Genomic DNA, 20422 nt, shown 5'->3' on the forward strand with positions numbered 1-20422 from the left:
TGATCTAGGCAATAAACAAACAATCAAAGTAAACTCACGATAAACCCATTAGCCTGTTATACTAAATACCCCCTAAATTATATTCATACCTCCTACAACACCTCAGGCCTTTGGGTCGGGTGGTTCATGGAGGCAGACTGAAAGGACAGACATGCATTGCCTATTTCATAAATGTTCTCCATATAACGACGTCGATCATTGATCGGCAACGACACTATATAATTGTTTGCCTGACTGGCAATCGGATTTGGGCAGTCTGGGGATTTACACGGCAAATCAAATGAAGAACTACAAATCCCTGATGACAGGGAGATGACGTATGACTGCTCTGATGAATCAACCCCTAGGCTATTTCATTATTTTCTCTATATAACGACGTCGATCATTGATCGGCAACGACACTATAATATAGTTTGCCTAACTGGCCATCGGATTTGGGCTCCTAATATCTAAAAAGCACTACGGTTTTTTTATTTTATCGGATTAAAGTAGCGAAGACCAAAAATTCCCATTGACCGCCAGTCAAACTTCTCCCCTTCTATCACCCAAAAAGGGGCGTGATCATTCTGATGACAGGGAGATGACGCGCAATTGCTCTGATGAATTGTAGTTTATTGATAGCTGGCTAGTCTCGCGGTGCCAGCCGTTTCCACTTCCGCTTTGCTCTCGCTCCAAACGTCTGGAGACCTTTATCCAAAGAACGGATTCTATGTGCCGCCCGGAGCGAGCGGCAAATCTAGGACACTGATAGGCCGGACCGATGGGAAGCACCGCCCCCCCGTCCTTCTCATTGGTTCAGCGGGGCAGTTTTTTTTTTAAAGTTAACTATTCATTTGTTACGTATTTATTTGACATCTGGGTACAAAATACAAATAGTTAATACATCATGTAGCCTATACTAAAGCCTTTAAAAATGATTCATGATAAGATCCATCATTTACATGCGTTTACATGCATCATTTACATGCTCCATGTTGCATGTAATTTGTATGCTACTTGTGGTCCAGTATGTCGCAATGTGTACTAGGTGTGCTACTGTACCTGTGGTCATGTACTGTTTTTACTGTTTTTATGTAATGTGCTTTGCATGTTTTTATGTGCTTTTATTATGTCAAATGTAATTGTTGTATTGTGGCTGTCTTGGCCAGGGCTCCTTTGTAAAAGAGACGCTAGTCTTTCAGACTGTTTTTTTACTTACACACACACGAGCGTACATTGAAAACTTTATTAGAAGATTTGCAGAAGTAGGTACATGAAAGTACATATTACATACAAGGTCAACTAACAGGATAAAAACCCAAGAAAGCCACTGGCTTATTTCAATTGGGGTCCTTGATACTCAATTAATCGTTACATGTAAGACAGACAAAAAACTAGTACTATCTACAAGATAATACAGACAAATAACTAGTACTATCTACAAGATAAACATACATCCAACATGGGAAGAACAATACAACAAAACATAAGGTATGTACAGCGGGTAGGACAGGTGGGGACATACACCACAGGTGGGGGCGGGGGACAAAACACAAAGTATGTACAGTGGGTAGTTCGGGCAGGGGGACAGACATATAATATGTACAATGGGTAGTTCGGGCGGGGGGGACAAAACAACAAGTATGTACAGTGTGTGGTCATGGTGGGGGGGGGGTACAAAAACACCAGTAGATTTAGGCGGGGGGGAGACGGGGGGGGCGACATAATAACATTGCGTTTGCTCAGAGTGTAGACCAGGTAGGGGGGTGAGGATTGGGGGATGGGGGGGGTTGTCCATGCAGGCATGCAGAAAACTGGTTCAACCACAAGTCAAACTTGTTACAACATCAAGTGCTGGAGTTTAGGAGTCGACGGGAACAAAGACTTGTTTGCAAGTAAAAGCTCAAAATGCGTGAGTTTAATCTCTCTTTTCACAACAAGCCTCTTTTCATTCAAACAACAGGCGCAATAAAGCGTAAATAATGCGTGACCACCCAATGCATCACAACTGCGACATAGGCTTAAAGGGCCCTAGCCAATACACAATACAAAGATACTTAGTGAATTATGTCATTGTCTATAAGTAGGGTCCGCTACATACATCCCCCCAGAATTCACTAGAACTGACAATGTCAATGTAGAGGGGCCCGGATCACCCGTCGGAAACAACTCCGTAAAACCGGAGCGTGGACTAGGGGGCCCACAGGAGGCTCCTTAGGGGCTTTGTGGCGGCGTGGGGGAAAAGCTGGAGGATGACCCCGCTGGGGGGTTGAGCCAGCCCCACGGGTTGTTCCAGATCCATATGGACTGGCTTGAGGCAGACCACTGAAATGTAGTCTAGCACAGTGTTTCTCAACTGGGGTGCTGTCTGGCTTCGTCAGGGTGCTGTACAAAAAAATATATACTCTGACGTTGCTGACATAATAAAATGAATTTGTCAGCTAATGAGCACCAGTGTTACAAGGGGGGTCAGCGAAGAGGACTCCCCATCGCCCCTACTGGTCGAAGAACGACAGTGCTCCAGCCCTGGACTAATTATCGAATGATTGTTGTCACCTGTGAGTGTTTGTCAGTGTATATAGGTGTGTCCCATTTCCTTGTTCCCTTGTCAGTCGATCACTTGTGTTACCCCGTATGGAATGCTTCAGAACCCTGTGTATGTATTACCACTTCACGTATCCGTTACCCGGAACGTAATTTGAACTTTGACTTTGTTTGCTGGTTTACAACCTTGTACCGCCTTTGGAGCCCTTTGCTCAATCTTTAGTTTTCGTGCACTTTATTATTGACCGCAGTGCCTGAGTTATTATTACCTACGTGCTGAGCCCTACTGCTCCCCTTTTGTTATTCCGGCTTAGAGTTTATGTTTGTACCTATGAATCATACGTCTCAGTAAAGAGAATCTTTATTTTATTACATCTCCGTCTCATTCTTTACTTACACCGCACCTGGATCCGACATTATTGTGTACACCCAGAACCTATTGAGAAACATAACAGAACCTATTGAGAAACGTAACACACCAGCACTGGTATTTCCCGTCACACTGAAGTTGGAGGGGGGCGACACTTCGTAGCTTTTGGGCCATATTGCATGTGGTAGTAGCACAGCTGTTGTTGGGCTGCTGTGGCAACGGCTATTGTGTCCCCAGGCAGGGATGAGTTAATGTTGGCGGGGTCTATAATGGCCGTGCAACGCTGTTGACTAGTGGAGAAAAATGTATCAGCCTCTTTAGCCAGAGCACGGCAATCCTTAGTTAGCACATGCACATTCAGTTAAACAAAAAGTATGTAATACTTGTTGTGCTCAGGAGGGTTCTCGAGAATACTCACGACTCTGTCTACATTGTCCATAAGTAGGATCCATTACAGGAGTAATCTTTTCCCTTCAACAGCCCTACATTCAAAACGTGAATGATGTCACATTAATCCTGCTCTTTGAGATCTAGAGGTTGTGCAGGCTTTTTATTACAGCCCTGTTCTAACACACCTACAGTATTTCAACTAATAAATGGCAATCCAGACATGATGATAAATTGAATCAAATGTACACTGTATATCAAAGTCAACATGCTTATTGGTTGTCATCAGCTATGCCTGATTGACTGAGCTGTTCAGAAATGTATTCATATATCGATTGAGTATCTAGCATTTTTAATAAAACATAAAACATGTGATAAGATCATATTTCAAGTCGGCACTGGGAAGTACTGATATTCTGACCAATGAACTGACATTGTTAATTAAAATAATTTGATATAGGCAAATACATTATACACAGGGGTGCACATAACTGGTGCGCCAGTGCGCATGCGTCGCCAAAATGCATGCTGCGCGGCAGATCAGCCGCATGAAGGCGCTCTTGCGCACCAACAGCTTTTATTTATTTATTTTTTATTTTTTTTAAAGTTGATTTCAGTGTTTACAGAACAGAGCAGTGCTTAAAGAGATGTCCGTTTATATCAGTGTGTTTAAAGAACAGACATTCAGTTAGTGCTTAAAGAGATGTCAGTTTATTTCAGTGTGTTTAAAGAACAGACATTCAGTTAGTGCTTAAAGAGATGTCAGTTGATTTCATTGTGTTTAAAGGAGTCGGACAGACTTTCATTCTTAAAGAGCAGTCATTTGATTTTGCATTTGTTTCTTTTGTTTTGCACACAATAATTTGGTCGTTCATCTTTATTTATGAATAAATGTCGTTTTGCTAATAATATATCCATGTATCCCTTTTTTATCCATCCTGTGGGACGGGTCGTGACTCGCGAGCTCGGGGAGCACCAAGCAGCATCCCTAGGTGCTCCTCTGAGCACTGGCCCCAAAAAGTTATGTGCACCCCTGATTATACATTCATTCTAAGCATCTGAAGAGAATGTCATTTGGTCCAGTATGTCTCAAGTTCCTTGGAGGCTGATCCATTGATGTCAGGGAGGATAACGATAGGTAGTTTGATCTCAGGGTTTTTGGTGAGTGCCACATCAAGAATTACCTGAAATAGAAACACTTTCTTTCTCAAACCATGACACAGTGGTGTTTTCAAATGTCAATTCTGTCAGTACAAAAATCTGTATCAAAAGTTATTAAAGTTATTAAAGTGACTGAGCCTGCATGGAGTGTAAGATGTTGGAATGTGGTATTTCTGCAACCCCGAGACAACACATCTGCACTGTACACCCTCCCCCTCAGCTATCTTCAGTGCCCCTGGAGCAGTTAGGGGTTAAGTGTCTTGTTCAAGGGCACAACGGCAGTGGTAGGCACCTTAGATATGAGGCCAGCAGCCCTCCAGTCACCAGCTCACACCCGGCTCCCTCTTGGGGTGGGGATCGAACCAGCAGCAACCTACAGATAGCTGGCCGTCCACTCTAACCTCTAGGTTACCTGCCACCCCTCAATCAATCATAGACAAAGCACAAGAAAAAAAACAAGGCTGATGGACAATGGAGTTGTACCTTCAATCTGTACTCATTCTTCAATATGGAGCAATTCAAGATGGAGGGAGAAAGTCCTGGGGGGATGGTGAGCAACTTGGTCACAATCTGTCTGGTAGAAGAAGCAATCGCATCGCCTTTGTCCTTTAAAATATATTTGGTATCAACTCTTCTCTGCCCTCGGGCAAAGGCACTCTTTTTTTCGTACAAGTAGAATCTGGGCTTCACAGTGCGAGTTGAGCTGTTGGTGATTTCTGCTATGACTTTCAACACCTCACCTGTAAGATGCAACGAGACAACAATACATTGTATTTTGAAGGACAACACATTTATATAATCAGATTAATGGAGTATGATCTGTCCAGTGTCCAACCAGGAGTCAGATCACTCTTGGTCTGGACCATTATGAATGCTCATGGGGGAGTGAATCATTACCTTGCAGATATCCCATCCTCTCAGTGTGAATGTTCAGAGAGATATTTCCAGAGGCAAAGAACACAACATCCTTTGCCTTAGTCCCATACTGAGGTTCCTAAAAGACAAATAACACATTATAACAGTTACTTCAAAATCACTTTTGTGCAATGATAGTTGAATGATGAATCCCATGTAGTTTTGTCTGCAATCCACTATGGCAATGCTCAGATAAGACATGTGTTCAAGAAACAGGAATGTTTTATAAAATGATAAGAGTTCCGTAGATAAACATACCATAAGTCCAGGCATGGCCATGTCTGCTTTGGAGACAAAGGTTAGTACTGCCTTAGCATTGCTCGCCATCTTCATAGATCTGTTCAACTTGGCCTCCAAAGAGTGGACAATCTTGCCTCGCCAATATTTGATGGTGGATGGCATGTCTCTTGAGGAATAAAATAGAGTATTGAAGATGGAAAACAACTAAAACATCAGTTTAAACACATATACAGTATATGCATGTAAGATGATTTATGTACCTGTTTGGAATCTGAAAAGTGAAAGGAAACACGTGCCTCCCTGGACTGATGATTTCAGTGCCTGAAATAAAAAAGGTGTACATATTTGTCAGCCAACTCTTAATAGTGGCATGTGCCGTTTAATTAATTCAGTCATAATGCTCTAAAGGCTATGCTTTATTGTCAATATTGTCACTTGGTAGAGGGTTTGCCAGCTTGCCTCTGCGTGTCGTGCCTAACAGCACTCCCACTACCCATGACAATATTGAAGATAAATCACAGCCTCAGGCATTATTACTGAATTAAGACAACTTTATGATAGAGGGTTGAAAATAGGCATAACCAATATGTATGGGTAGTGTATCCCAGTGAGAACAACATCTATAGCTTTCTATCATTTCTTTCAAATATAATAAGGTAGAGTAATACATTGTGGTACATTACCATCTCTTCTTCCCTCTTCCAAGATGGTGTGCTGTATTTTATAGTATTTCTCACTCGCATGGTATATAACGGTTCTTTGTCCGTGACGTTCAGTCCATTGAACAGTAGCTTTTCCTTTTGCTGTGAAAGTGATAGACTGAATCTTAGTTTGACTGGAGACTTCCACAGTGATACGCCCAGTTACGATATCTCCATTGGAAAAAATATTTGGTGCGTTGATTGCATCATAATCAATGGAGAAACCTTTGATAGTCATTCCGTACTGCCAATATTCCCTATAAGATTGGTTGCAATCAATAGAATGACAACTCCAGTTAAGGTAACAGAACAAGTAAGCTGTATACAGTTGCCTCCAACCACTCTAAGTAGGCTACTGATAATTAGACAGGCATTTCACTTCCTCTTCAAATTCTGAAATCTGGTTTTACCAGTTCTTGTGACACCTCGGTGGTTGTAATTTTCGGTGTGCCCCTCCATTCTGATTAACATCTGGTGAGCTTAGAATGATAAGGTTCTATCTCCGTTTAGGGTAGTTCAGAGATATTGAGCGTCAAAGTTTTTACATTCCATTATGTTTTGTGAGATGGAACCTTTGTATTTTATGAATTACTAACTAAAAAATGTCAACATTTTAAAAATAACACCACACAGGCATTAATAAACACCTAATGGATCAGATTATGTAAAAAAAAAACTAAATTTTGACAAAAATGGAGATAGAACCTTATAATTCTAACGTCACCATCTATAACTTAACATTCAATTGAGCAATTTTGAATTGTGTAGTTAAAGCATGAAAAGCTTGGCGATAAATACTCTATGTTTTGTCTTAAGTAAAGTTGAGCAGGTATTGATTAGAAAAGTGAAAATGTTTAAAGATCGACTCAGGAATGTTATCAAGGGAAGTGGAATGTCTTCAGAGATATTTCAACTTCACCCATTTAAGAACTTTCACACGTTAGCAATACTGACTAGCACAAGGGCGGTAAGGCAACGTGATAGCAGTGTGACAAAAGGAATTGTGGATTTGAGTGAATTGTCTTGCTTCACGCTAGTTATCTCTGCCGAAGCTCAGCCCGCTCTTTAGTAGCTACCTCATATTGAGTCTACCTTAACATTCCATGGAGGTGCACCTGTTGGTTGGACCATGTCTGGTCAGCAAGTATGGAAGTGTGCACACACAGACACTCTCTGAGGACAATCACCTTTTTATCGTTTGCAAATCGTTAGTGAAATCAAGCACAGAACTACATTGAAGAACAAAACTGATTAATTTATTCTAGCATGGTAGCTGCCAATTCGGTTGTTAAGTCGTGACGTGTTTCCGGGTCCAAAGTTGGCTGAGGCGCTCTCTTCGGAATGCCTCAGTAATAATAATAATTCATTAGATTTATATAGCGCTTTTCCGAGGCTCAAAGACGCTGACAATATTATGTGGAAAACGGGAAAGTGTGTCCCTTGTTGTATGAATAGATCCGAGTCTAAAAACCGATTGAACTGTCATTCTACCGCTGTAGTACACTGGTACTCTGGTACAGGAATTTCTGGTTTGGAAATTGCTACACGTCACGTTTGACGTCAGACTTAACAACCGAGCCCCAGGTCATATCATAGATTACTTTTTCTAGATGATTCAATCACTTAGACAAATATATTTGTTGTAAGTTGCTTTCGATAAAGGTGTCTTTTAATGCCAAAAATGTAAATGTAAAGTAAACTGAATACAAGATGGTTACACGATAGTGCTTGATGCACAATAATTCAAATAATGATTTTAAAAATGTAACAACAACAACAACAACATAAAAACAAAAAAGAGTCACAAATCTATCATCTTAAACACTACATCAGGCCTACATTTATTTATGTGTCCCTTAGAGGCGGAACCATCTTGTCTCAGAGAGAACAACAATTTGAAGCTTGAACTCCAGGTTTTTGGTGAGTGCAAAATCAAGATGGACTGATTGGGCCAACCAGTGTTCTTTTTTCACATGAAACAACAAACATAAACATAAGCTCCTTGATAGTATCATCATAGTCCCATCCCAGCGACCTGAGGAGGGTCGTCCTCATGCTAATTTCATCTAGGCTCGACTACTGCAACTCACTCTATGCTGGACTTCCTGATAAGACCATCTACCGCCTACAGCTAGTCCAAAATGCCGCTGCCAGGCTGGTGTCAGGCACTAAAATGAGGGACCACATCTCCCCTGTCCTCATCTCCCTTCACTGGCTCCCAGTAAAGAAGAGAGTGAAGTTCAAGATCTGCACCTTCGTCTACAAAGCTCTCAACAGTCTCGCCCCACCCTACATCAAGGACCTCCTGGACCTGTCTTCCACCTCAAGGCCCAGGCTCAGGTCCGACGCCCAACTCAGCCTGAGGGTCCCCCGCACCAACCTCAAGAGGAAGGGTGACCGTGCCTTTGCGGTGATAGCACCGACCCTGTGGAACGCGCTCCCTTCCGCCATCAAGTCTGCCCCCACTCTGGACTCCTTTAGAGCCAAGTTAAAAACCCACCTCTTCGTCAATGATGTTCCCTAAGTCTACTCCCTATTTGTTGTAAATTGTATCCCTTGAGATGTTCGTTTAAGTAGTCTGTGTCTGTTTGCTTTCTGTGTTCCTTGTCCCTGTCCTTGTCTTTATCTGTTCCTTTACCCGGGCTGCGCCCCGGGCCGATGTAAAAGTTGGATGGGGGGCGCATTATAAATAAAATTAACATTAACATAGTCAAACTCAAACCTTTGATGGTCATTATGGCGCAAGAAATTACGTATGCAGTCAGCTGACCTCTCTGTGTCAACTTCAGATGAGGAAATCAGTCCATCATGTTATCACACACACAATATGTGCAATGACATCAACAAGCATGGTTTGACCTCCATGGGTAATTTCTTTACTACCTTGTCAGAAGATAAGATATTCCACCTGCAAGTCATTACCGGTGTTTCCATGTTTTGTAAGAGGAAATCAAATTAATGCCACTTAACAGCAATGGACGGGGCAAAATATTCCCAGTCTTTAGTCTTTACCACACATCCGATAACCCTGCCTCCTCAGGCACACCATTTAAATAGAACAAAACAGGGCAGGGGCATAACATACATCCATATTACTTTGTATTATGTTATTTAATATATGCAATTGGAGTTATACAAAATTATTAATATCTGCCATTATAGTTATACAAAATGATTTGCCTTCCACATATCATAGTATAACCCTGGTATTTATTTGAAAATGACAACCTTGTAATTACTCATAAATGTGTTCCACATAAATACATGTTATCACTACATTATTTCATTATACTATTTCCCCGGTCTATTTTGAACATAAATGATTACCACACTGAATGATGTCTACCTCATCTCATTCTTACAACAAATATCTTTAATGTTTTTAGTGACAACATCATGGAACAATTGTTGGAACAACAATGAGAGAGACATGCAGTAGCTTATAGAGGGGTGTCTTAAGAGATACTCAAGAAGGAAGAATAGCAACAAAACAAAAGGACAGAAACTTTTTGTGCAACATGTATGAGACAAACACTCATGTACAGTAAACACAAGCCTATACATGTAGTATGTATGTATTAGTCCAAATGGATAAGGTGCCTAAGTGGGGGCTGCAATTTGTACAAAATAATTTATTTATTATCTCCTGTACCAGTGACGTGCCTTGAGGTCAATGGTTGGGGAGGCACTGGCTAGTAGCCTATCATATCCAGATTTACACACATAATGAACCCGATAGAGATATCTTAAATTATAAATTAAACTTATAACACAGATAAGTGCAACATTTTTTATATTCTTTTTTTTTTACTGTTCATAACAGCTATTTTTCTTGGAGTATGACAGGTGAGGCTTTGTCTCCCCTGCCTCCCCTGACCGCACGTCCCTGTCCTGTACAGTATATGAACATTCCTTAAGTTTTTGTAAAAATGTATCTTACAGGTTAGCAACACACTACACACTTCTATTTGAGGGGGGTGTTACTTTTTTCCCCAAAACAGTTGGAAGTTTTTAACAAAATTACATATATACATATATATATATATGTACATTGATATCCTTAAAATGACTGTTTTCATCTTAACATTTTGGATTTTTACTGGAGGAGGTCTTTCAACTTCCTACTTCTTTTCCTCCATTACGTCACTGCCAAAGTCTGATATGGATGGGTACATTCCGTAGGCTGGCGGAGGTGGATAGGCTGCAGGAGGGGCTGTTGGGAATTGTGGTGCATTGTTCAATGCAAGTTGGGTTGGGTTCGCATATGGCTCAAAACCAAAGCTAGAGTAAGGTGGTGGGGGTGGTTGCTGCCCCGGTTGTTGTCCCAGAGACTGAGTGGCAGGAAGGATGACCAATGGGAATTTGATATCAGGGTTAAAAGCAAGTGGAATATCCAGATAGACCTACAGCATGGCAGAGAAAAATACATTAATTATTATTGGTGAAAAGAAGTGGAGGGCATATTTATAACACACCACACAGGCTTTGAGGCTGGCTTTAACACGCTCGCGCGCACATGCACATGCACGCACACGCACACACACACACACACACACACACACACACACACACACTACACACTACACACCTTGAGTATGTACTCTACTTTGAGAATGTTGCAGTTCAGCATGGACGGGAAAAGGTCAGAAGGGATAGGGATGACTTTGGTGACCGTCTGTCTGGTGGATGGCGGGATGGGCTCTCCCACCTCCTTCAGGATCTCATTGTAGATGTACTTCTTCTTTGTTGGGGAAATGAAGATGTTCTGCTCGTACAGGGTATACTTGAGCTTGATCTCTTTCGAGGAGCTGTTTTCAATAGAAGCCACCACCTTTAAACCTTCTCCTGCAGAGTGGAAATTCAGGAGAAAAAACACAATGACTATTTTACCTGTTTTACACTACTGAGCCAAGCTGAGCTGTACTGGACTGGCCACCGCAGTTGCGGAGACAGTGCTGCATTGGAGTAAATAAGGGATAAACCGATGGTTCTCAAGCCTAATGGCGGCAGGAGCCTATCCCATTCTTTCCGTAGCGTGAGGCAGCTTGATGTACAAGACATGATGCTGGTATGTCGCAGGGCTTACCCCCAATCCAACCCTGAATGCTGAGTGCATAGCAGGGAGGTATCGGGTACCAATTTTATCTTTGGTTTAACTCGGCCAGGGATCGAACTCATAACCTCCCAATCTCAGGGCGGACACTCTAACCGCAAGGCCACTGAGCTGGTGCTACATTGTGAAGATGAATGATCTGATAATACCAGCATGTAGTGGTTCTAGCCCTGTAGTGCCCCTTAGTAACGTGAGTTGTGTGAATACTTTCATGTGATGTATCCATGTTTACATGGATACTATGGGGAGAATCCTTGAGCTCTATGTTCAGAAATTAGGTATTGGTGTCAATGGAAGATTTGAACACAGATGAGAGATTCAGCCCTACAGTACTGTATGCATAACATGATCACCCCAAAGTCAATATCTATCCATCTTAGCATTTCTATACTTAGTTTGCCTTATTTTACAACAGTATAGGGTCATGTACATGAATGTTAACTACTCTATGACAAACAACTGTCTAATGGTAGCCTCTAAAGTTGTGACAATTCATCTGTGCTTTGGACTAGTATTCAGGTTTTTGCCTGTGTTGACTATTTTAAATCATAAATAATACTCAAATAACTCAATCAAGCATGAATGAGAGTATATCCAGCTATGTACACAATGGAAATAAATAAGTATGTAAATAAATGAAATGTGTCTGTTTGTAAACTGCAGTTAAGTGTTTAACGTGTGATGTATGATGTATTGGTTCTCACCTTGGTAGTAACCTATCCTTTCAGTATGAATGGCCATATGCACCTTTCCTGAGTTGAACAACTTAAGCTCCTTATCCTTGGTCCCATGCTGTGGAGCCTGAAAGGAAACACAAACACATTGATGCCATGAACTACACTACCACCACAAAGCCACAATCAGACCTGAACATAAAGGTGAAAGAAATAAACAACACCATAGGCAGTGCTTCAATGTAGAATCAGGCTGGTAAATGAAGAGGTAAATTGTGTGTGTGTGTGTGTGTGTGTGTGTGTGTGTGTGTGTGTGTGTGTGTGTGTGTGTGTGTGTGTGTGTGTGTGTGTGTGTGTGTGTAAGATAATACCAACATTAAAAACAGGTTTGAATAAAACCATACCATCAGCCCAGGCATGCTGTTCATGTTGACCGTTGAGACAAAGTTGAGCTCAGCCTGAGCATTGCTGTTCATCCTCATTGACCTGCTCATCGTGGCAATCAACACGTAGAGGACTTTACCATAACATCTTTTGAGGGAGGATGGCATCTCTCTGTTAGCAAAGAATAAAGACGAACAAGCAGACAGTTGTGGCATTGTCTGGTCCGACCACGGAAGGGTGAGCCTCCACTGACCCTATACTCTTTCTCCCCTAAGGTTGGTGGGGAGGAGGGTTGAGTATTGTTATGTGACCTCTGTTGTGGTTAGGATTAATAGGTGTGTGATTATAATTGTATATGTGGAAGAGAAAGCATGTTTATTCCTGTTTCATTCAATAAAAATACAAAATAAAAATTGTAAAAAGTTGTAACTTGGCATGTTTACAGAAGATTATATACTCTTGTTCACAATCTCATAAATAACCGCACCAAGTGTGTCTGCTGAGGTTGAGTGCTTGCTTACTGCTGAGGGATCCTAAAGGTGAAGGGATAGACATGGATTCCTGGTGCAACGGCACGGCAAACTGGAAAACAAAAGCCATGGTTATAAGACGTCACTTTGTTTGGAATAATATATATAATGTATATTTATAATAAATCTCATGGATACTTTTAATTGTTAATTGTTAATTCTTTGATTGTCCCCTGTTGAACTTGGTTAAAAAAAATAGTACCTTAGTTTTGTAATATGCATGCAGCAGAGCAATATTCGAAGAATTCATGAGAAAACGTAGGGGAGAGGTCCAACTGTGTGGACAAGGCAAGGCAAGGCAAGGCACGTTTATTTATATAGCACATTTCATACAACAGGGGCAATTCAAAGTGCTTTACACAGCATTTAAAAATACATCAAGAGGAGAGTAAGCAGTTTAAAAAAAGAAAATGACAAGAATAGATATATATAGAAATATACTTGGAAAGATTAACTAATTCATCTCAGCTGACCTTAGGGGCCTTGCTGGAATATAGGGTGGGAGGAGATCATTCTACAGAAACGGTGGCATTCCTGTCTCTCACCTTTGCAGCAATCAAAATACTTTAAATAAACATAATGATCACATGTAATATATATTTTAGATAAATATACATTGTTCTTATCATAATAACATATATAATTGAGTCATGTAATGAGCAATTCTTGTTTTTTTATCATTTATTTAAAATATCAAGTGCAAGCAATTTGCTTGTCACGCTGACCATGTATTGAAGTTTAGTACCATATTTTTAGTTTAAAATAATAATTCTCCTACTTTAAATGTCATCAAGTAAACACAAATGTCACATTTATGGAATGGAAAACCTAAAAAGCTGAAATACCAAATAAATATGATAAATAATATAACGGGTGGTCACGCCATTTCATGTCATTGGTGTTACTGCCTCACAAAACTTTTATTTTGAAAGAAATGAAATAACTTTTCGAAGTACTTCTTGGTTCAAGAGGTCATTGGAGGACATGTGATCAACATATGCACATGGTCAGTCTGCTGTCTCTCTTCATTTGTTATACATTTGATGATTTATGTGTTAAATTCTACACAAGGCTTTTACATTTTATGTCACCGGTGTTACTCATTTCATACGAAGGGGAATTTAAAAAAAGATATTGAGTAAATTTGATATTTGAATGATTTTGATATGATTGAAGACATGGCTTGAGGTACTGCTTGAGGTTTTTTGTAAAAAAAAAAAAAAAAAACATTTGTTCTGTAAATTGTCATTGGTGTTACTGTCATTGGTGTTACTACTCCTGGTAAGACCAATTTGAGTGAATGTATTTTAAAAATCTATAGGCCTACATTAAGCTTTCATTTTTGGGGATTGTTAAAGGTAAGAGGTTAATTATTATTGTACACTAAATTTTGATTAAGTAAAATGAAATACATTTTAAGACATTCGCAATTCCAAATGCCACCGTTTCTGTAGAATGACCCATATGTATTTTGGTCCAAGCCCATTTTGCGATTTGTATACAATTAAGAGTACTTTGAATTAAATTCTCTGAGAGACTGGTAGCCAGTGTAGAGATCTCAGGATTATATTGTGTTAAAACTGTTTCTGTTAGGACCCTAGCAGTGGTGTTTTGGATGAGCTGCACGAACAGCCCCTTTAGATAGGCCTGTTAGTAGACCATTACAATAATCGAATACTCGAAACAAATGCTGGATGAGCTTTTCAAGGTCTTGTTTGGATATGAAACCTGAATGATGAAATGAACAGAAATACATATTGTATAACAGGCACATGTACATACAAGGCTCCCCATTCTGACCCATCAACAATATTTGCTGGTCTTGTCCTAAAATAAAAACAGAGGGTCACCGTTAAAAACTGTTCATAAGACCAGGATGACAACACTCAGAAACACATGAGGAGTTTAAGGGCTAACAGTGGCAGGGAATGTTGGCTAATTTACCACATATTCATCTGTGCTGCTCATCCCACAAATACATGATCCTACAAGTTGGTTCATCCTTGTAAAGGCTTAAGGCTTGTAAATGTAAAGGCTTTCCAACCAAATCCAATACAATGCCAATTCGTGAGCTTAGAATTATAAGGTTCTATCTCCGTTTAGGGCAGTTCAGAGATATTGAGCGTCACATTTTTTACATTCCATTATGTTTTGTGAGATGGAACCTTTGTATTTTATGAATTACTAACTAAATAATTTCAACATTTTAAAAATAACACCACACAGGCATTAATAAACACCTAATGGATCAGATCATGTAAAAAACTCAATTTTGACAAAAATTGAGATAGAACCTTATAATTCTAACGTCACGAATTAGCATTGTAACAACAAAGAAATAATCGACCAAACACACATTTCCAAACTTTTCCCCCCGAGTTTATAATCATACCACCAATAGCCTACTTCGTAAATCAAATATCATAATATGTAAATAGGCTACTGTACTAGGAAACTCACTTACGATGGCCTTTTTCTTCCCGGATCATCCACTGTGTCATGCTGAAGTACTTCTCCTTGGCCTGGTACGTGTGGGAACTTTGACCATGTTTCTCGGTCCACCTAATCTTTGCCTTCCCTTTCATCTTTATGGAAAGAGACTCAATGTTGCAATGTTTGGCCACTTCTAATAGTATTTGTCCCGTAACGACATCACCACTGGTAAAGGCGTTGCTTTCATTGACGCTTTCGTAGCTTACTGAAAAGTTCTTCACAGTTCTGTACATGATCTAATCGAGTTCTAAAGAAAAGTAACCTGCACAGTGGGCAACTGAACCCGCGAATAAGTTGCGCAGACAATTCGCTGGGTGTGGCACCGTTCAGTAGACGCTTATTTCCTCATACGAAGTACGCAATATGAAATGTACAGTTTACAGTGGGAATTGCCTTATTTTAAGCTTTTTCCTCAGTGGTACATATGCAAATACAAGCATAATGTAATTGTCATGCAAGCGTGTAGTAAGTACAAATGTAAAAAGGTGGACATTTAGCATATAGGCTACACCGCAGAGAAACATCATACATCTGTAAAAGTCCAAAACATGGACAACAAAGTGAAAGAGTCACAGTTTATATTTTATTGCAAGACAATATGGGTTCATGGGAAAGGAAAGGGGTTGAATCGTAATTTAGACAAAGTGCTGTAGTACATTTACAAGGAAACGCCTCCTGCGTGGAATTCTCTTCCGTCTCCTGCATGGTAAACCAATGGTAGCGTGGGGATACTAGCCTATGCGCAATTACGCAGGAGGCATGAGACTCTGTGGGAGTTTATGTAGTTGTATCTCAGTATGTGACAACAATAATGTTTCTGGGGCGGAGTGCTTGACTTGTGCTCATTGTGCATCCCTGAGATGAATAGATCACAAGAGAACGAGCAGATAAACATTCTGTGAGAATAGCCTCATATTCTTTCTTAACATTTTCTTAAGTATTCTGCCATTTGTAGTCTGATGATGACACTGATTATACCATTCGCAAACACATCCTAGCCTAGTGTGCAACCTCAACCATACTAATAAACATACAAATACATAATAACATTTTTAAAAAAGATACCTAAATAAACAGGTCTAAATATGTACAATCATAAGGAAGCATAAATACAAAATAATATTTAATATCCATTGCACTCGGTCAACATTTGTTTACTGTTGCTTTACTGGCGGAGCTACCGTGGAGCCACCGGGTGGCCCCCGCCTGCAGATTCAAGACACTAGTGCTCGTCTCCAGGGCAGCAAAAGGGTCAGACCCTGCCTACCTGCAAGCAATGGTCACCCCCCAAACTTCAGCCCGTTCACCTTGCTCCTCCACCTCTGCTGGCTGACTGGCCCCACCACCTCTACACCACGCTACCCGTATAGTCAATTATACACATTATTAACATACATTATACATTATTGATTGATTGATTGTGTTTATTTTGGTCCATTTTTTCCCCTTTTTCCCCACAAATTCACAACATAATACAGATATTAAAAGATGTACACAGTCACAATGCGTAACACCAGGACCAAAAAAGTGTAGGCTGAAGCCATGGCTTATTGTGTGTGTTGTATGTATGGTTTGTATGTATGGTTTTTCCCCATGAGTACATAATCAAAACATTGAAACTTTTATAAACAACATTTCACTTACGCATCTTAACAGAAAACTCAAAAGTACCAAACAAAAAACTATATTAATGCGCCTACCCTTTTTACATTAGTGGTTTTCCCCTTATGAGTGCATAATCAAGACATAGAAACATTTATAAACAAAATTTTACTTACGCATGTTAACAAAAAGTAAAAAAAATACCAAACAAGACACGCGGTGGCGCAGCGGTCTAAGCATTAGCCTCTAGTGCAAGCTGCCCACCGGGGACTGGGATCGAATCCCGGTCTCGCCAGACCCGGATATGGCCGGGGCCCACAGGGAGCGGCATATTGAGCGGCCGCTCCCAAGGGGGGGTATAGGACTATTTTCCGGACAAGGATCCGTCGCGCAACACCGCCCCCGTCTGGTGCTGGAGTAACCGTGTCGGGCTCGAGGAGCCAGACAGCTAGTCTGCCTGGCGATCTCCTCTGGGGCTGCCGGCCACGGGGTCGTGCGGCGGATCCTACGCAATAGGCAGGGGATAATTGGATGCTAGGTTGGGTGCAATTGGATACCAAATTGGGTGAAAAAGGGATAAAATCAGAAAAAAAACAAAAAAAAACTATATTTATACCTCTGGACCCCTGGATTTGTGATTGTTTTGTATGTGTTTCCCCACACATGAGAAGTATACTTGAACCAAAGGCATTGTAACAGTACACAAAAGGCAATTTCTCCTTCACTCCTCATCTCCTATACAGTGCGATACGTCTGTAAAGTCCTTTTTTATCAACATTCTTTCCTCACAACATTGAAACACACTTGAGTGACAGTTACAGTTAACAATTGACGCTAGCATTACATTTACATTTTTGGCATTTAGCAGACGGCTTATTCCAAAGCGACTTACAATCGATACATTTGACTAAGCAAGTGAATCATCAATTCACCAGTTTTAGAAGGAGGACTAATCTTGCTCAGGCTAGGGCCATTGGCAGTCGTCGGCAGCATTGCAGAGACATGTACATAATATCTACCACATCAACATGTGTATCCCATAAGCTAGGACATATGTTGAGTCCTAGTATAGGAACATACTGTAGATACGTATGGTGTGACATTTTTAGATAAATTAAAGGAACATTGGAGACAGAGGCTCCTGCTCAGGTTTCTGGGAATATTGCATGTTAGAAACCATGATCTTCATACCTCAATGGCTGGATTTAGACATTTAAATTAAAATGAAACATTATCCCCTCTTAAGCTCATGATGTACACTTAGAGCAAATACAGTACATGTATCTTTGGAACATCAAGTATGGCAGTACATATAATGGCAGTATGCAGCTCTTATGACAGTTCAATGTGTATCTTATGTTCTTCACTGAACATGACACTGAGGCAAGCTTAGTATATTTGTATATGTAATTGTATATTAGTATATTTGATTAGGAATCTTGGGGGTGTTGAAGCACTTGCAGGAAGGAACAATCTGTTAGGAGATTTCCTCTGCCTGTAGCATCCTGCTCAGGATATGGCAGGGCACCTTTTTGCAAGTGTGTGTGTGTGTGAGTGTGTTGTGGCATGCCCAGGTAAATCTGTCTTTCAGGGTTAGGGTTAGCATTGATTACTGAGTCCACCCTTTGTTCTCCATAAGAGACTACCTGAGTTCCGCATTAGATGCCAGGAGGCGAACTTAAGTTGGACTATACCTGCGAGGCAGGACCCTTTTCCTTTAATTGAAACTTGTGTGTGTGTGTGTGTGTGTGTGTGTGTGTGTGTGTGTGTGTGTGTGTGTGTGTGTGTGTGTGTAAGTAAGTAACGTTTATTTACTAGCACACATTTACAATGACGAATAGCCACCCTAAGTGCTGAACAGATAAAAAGATAAAAGACTAGTACAAGAGAAAAACAAGAGAAAATAGATAAAATACAGATAAAAAACAGATAAAATCCATTAAAAACAAGGTGCAATACAAATAAAAGTGCAAAAGTGGCGGGAGGCAGGCTCACTTCAGGTCAAAGGCCAGGGAGAAGAGATGTGTTTGGCTAGTTTTTTAAAAGCCTCAATGCTCTGGGAGGATCTGATGTGGAGGGGGAGACTATTCCAGAGCCTAGGGGCTGCTTTGGAAAAGGCTCTATCCACTCTGGAGGTCCCTGGAGTCCTAGGGACCTCCAGAAGCAGTTGATCAGCTGACCTAAGGGCTCTGGACGGAATGTGGTGGCGCAATAGGTCAGCCAAGTACAGGGGTGCCTGCCCGTTCAGTGCTTTAAAAACAATCAAAAGTCATTTAAAAACAATACGGAAGCGGACGGGGAGCCAGTGGAGTGAAGCCAGGATTGGGGTATTATGGTCACGCTTCTTGGTACCGGTGAGTAGTCGAGCTGCAGCATTTTGAACTAGCTGCAGCCGACGGAGCAGGGACTGGTCGATGCCAACATACAATGCATTGCAGTATGTGTGTGTGTGTGTGTGTAAACAAAAACATCTTTCAAAAGTCTATGTATAAAACATTTCCTATGAACATTTAATGTGAAGGTGTCAAATTAATAAAGGCCTTCTTTATTATGAAGCTTTGGTCCTCCTTCTTTTATAGCCATAAACCCATCCTATCTTACCATCACTGATATAGACGTGAAAGTCAGCTTTGAAATAAAAGAAAAAGTGCTGAAAACTGGAAGCACCAATAGCTATGGTGAGAATAAACAAGTCAGATGGCACAGCAAGCCAACACCAAAACAAACTACACTGGATGGAACCAGAGTGCGAATTATACACTGACAATCGGGGGGTGAACTTTTTTGTCGATGGGATGGGACAGGGTACGGGACGGGATGGGGGTTTCGGGCTGGCCGCCTAGTGTAAAGGGAACACAGTTCAGCGCGCTGGCATGTGCTATATAATATATATATATATCTTGTGATATATAAAATGCCCCACCCCCTGACCTTTTTTTAAGAAGGAAAGGTTGAGGCACTAATATGGAGGGGGAGCATTAGGGGTGTAATATGTACGGATCGCCCTCCACGGCACGCATGTGTACCGCGGATCAAATGGCTAAATTTAAACAAGTAATAATATTACTTAATATCTCATATTAATATTGTAAATCACAATGTAGAGTTGCCATGAAAAGATAGACGCGACAGTTGCATGCTTTGTTTTACTCTAAAGCGCAATGCAAAAAAAAAAAGAATCCGTTGTTTACTCACTACACGTGAAGCTGATATGGGAATCCACAACAACAAGGCTGCGTTCGTAAATTCGCTCTGGAATCTGATCAGCATTCAAGGAACGCCTCTTGTCCAATCAAATTACTTGGTCCCTTTATGACGTCGGACCCAGT

The 20422-nt window shown here is 40.8% G+C and overlaps 2 protein-coding genes across 2 annotated transcripts; both read right to left on the reverse strand.

The window, feature by feature from the left end:
- Positions 1 to 4350: 4350 nt before the first annotated feature.
- Positions 4351 to 6535, reverse strand: LOC308157740 (arrestin domain-containing protein 3-like; the record flags this gene model as incomplete). Its single annotated transcript, XM_080531347.1, has 4 exons — positions 4351 to 4464; positions 4925 to 5181; positions 5339 to 5435; positions 6440 to 6535. The coding sequence occupies 4 exons, from the start codon at positions 6533 to 6535 to the stop codon at positions 4351 to 4353; spliced, it is 564 nt and encodes a 187-aa protein (XP_080387473.1).
- A 4335-nt stretch (positions 6536 to 10870) lies between these two features.
- Positions 10871 to 15583, reverse strand: LOC308157741 (arrestin domain-containing protein 3-like; the record flags this gene model as incomplete). The annotated part of the gene is made up of 4 exons (XM_080531348.1): positions 10871 to 11142; positions 12115 to 12211; positions 12489 to 12570; positions 15459 to 15583. The coding sequence occupies 4 exons, from the start codon at positions 15581 to 15583 to the stop codon at positions 10871 to 10873; spliced, it is 576 nt and encodes a 191-aa protein (XP_080387474.1).
- Between the last annotated feature and the right edge of the window lie 4839 nt (positions 15584 to 20422).

The sequence above is a fragment of the Nansenia antarctica genome, assembly GCF_963989245.1.
Source record: "Nansenia antarctica genome assembly, chromosome: 5".
In the NCBI taxonomy this organism is placed as follows: Eukaryota; Metazoa; Chordata; class Actinopteri; order Argentiniformes; family Microstomatidae; genus Nansenia; species Nansenia antarctica.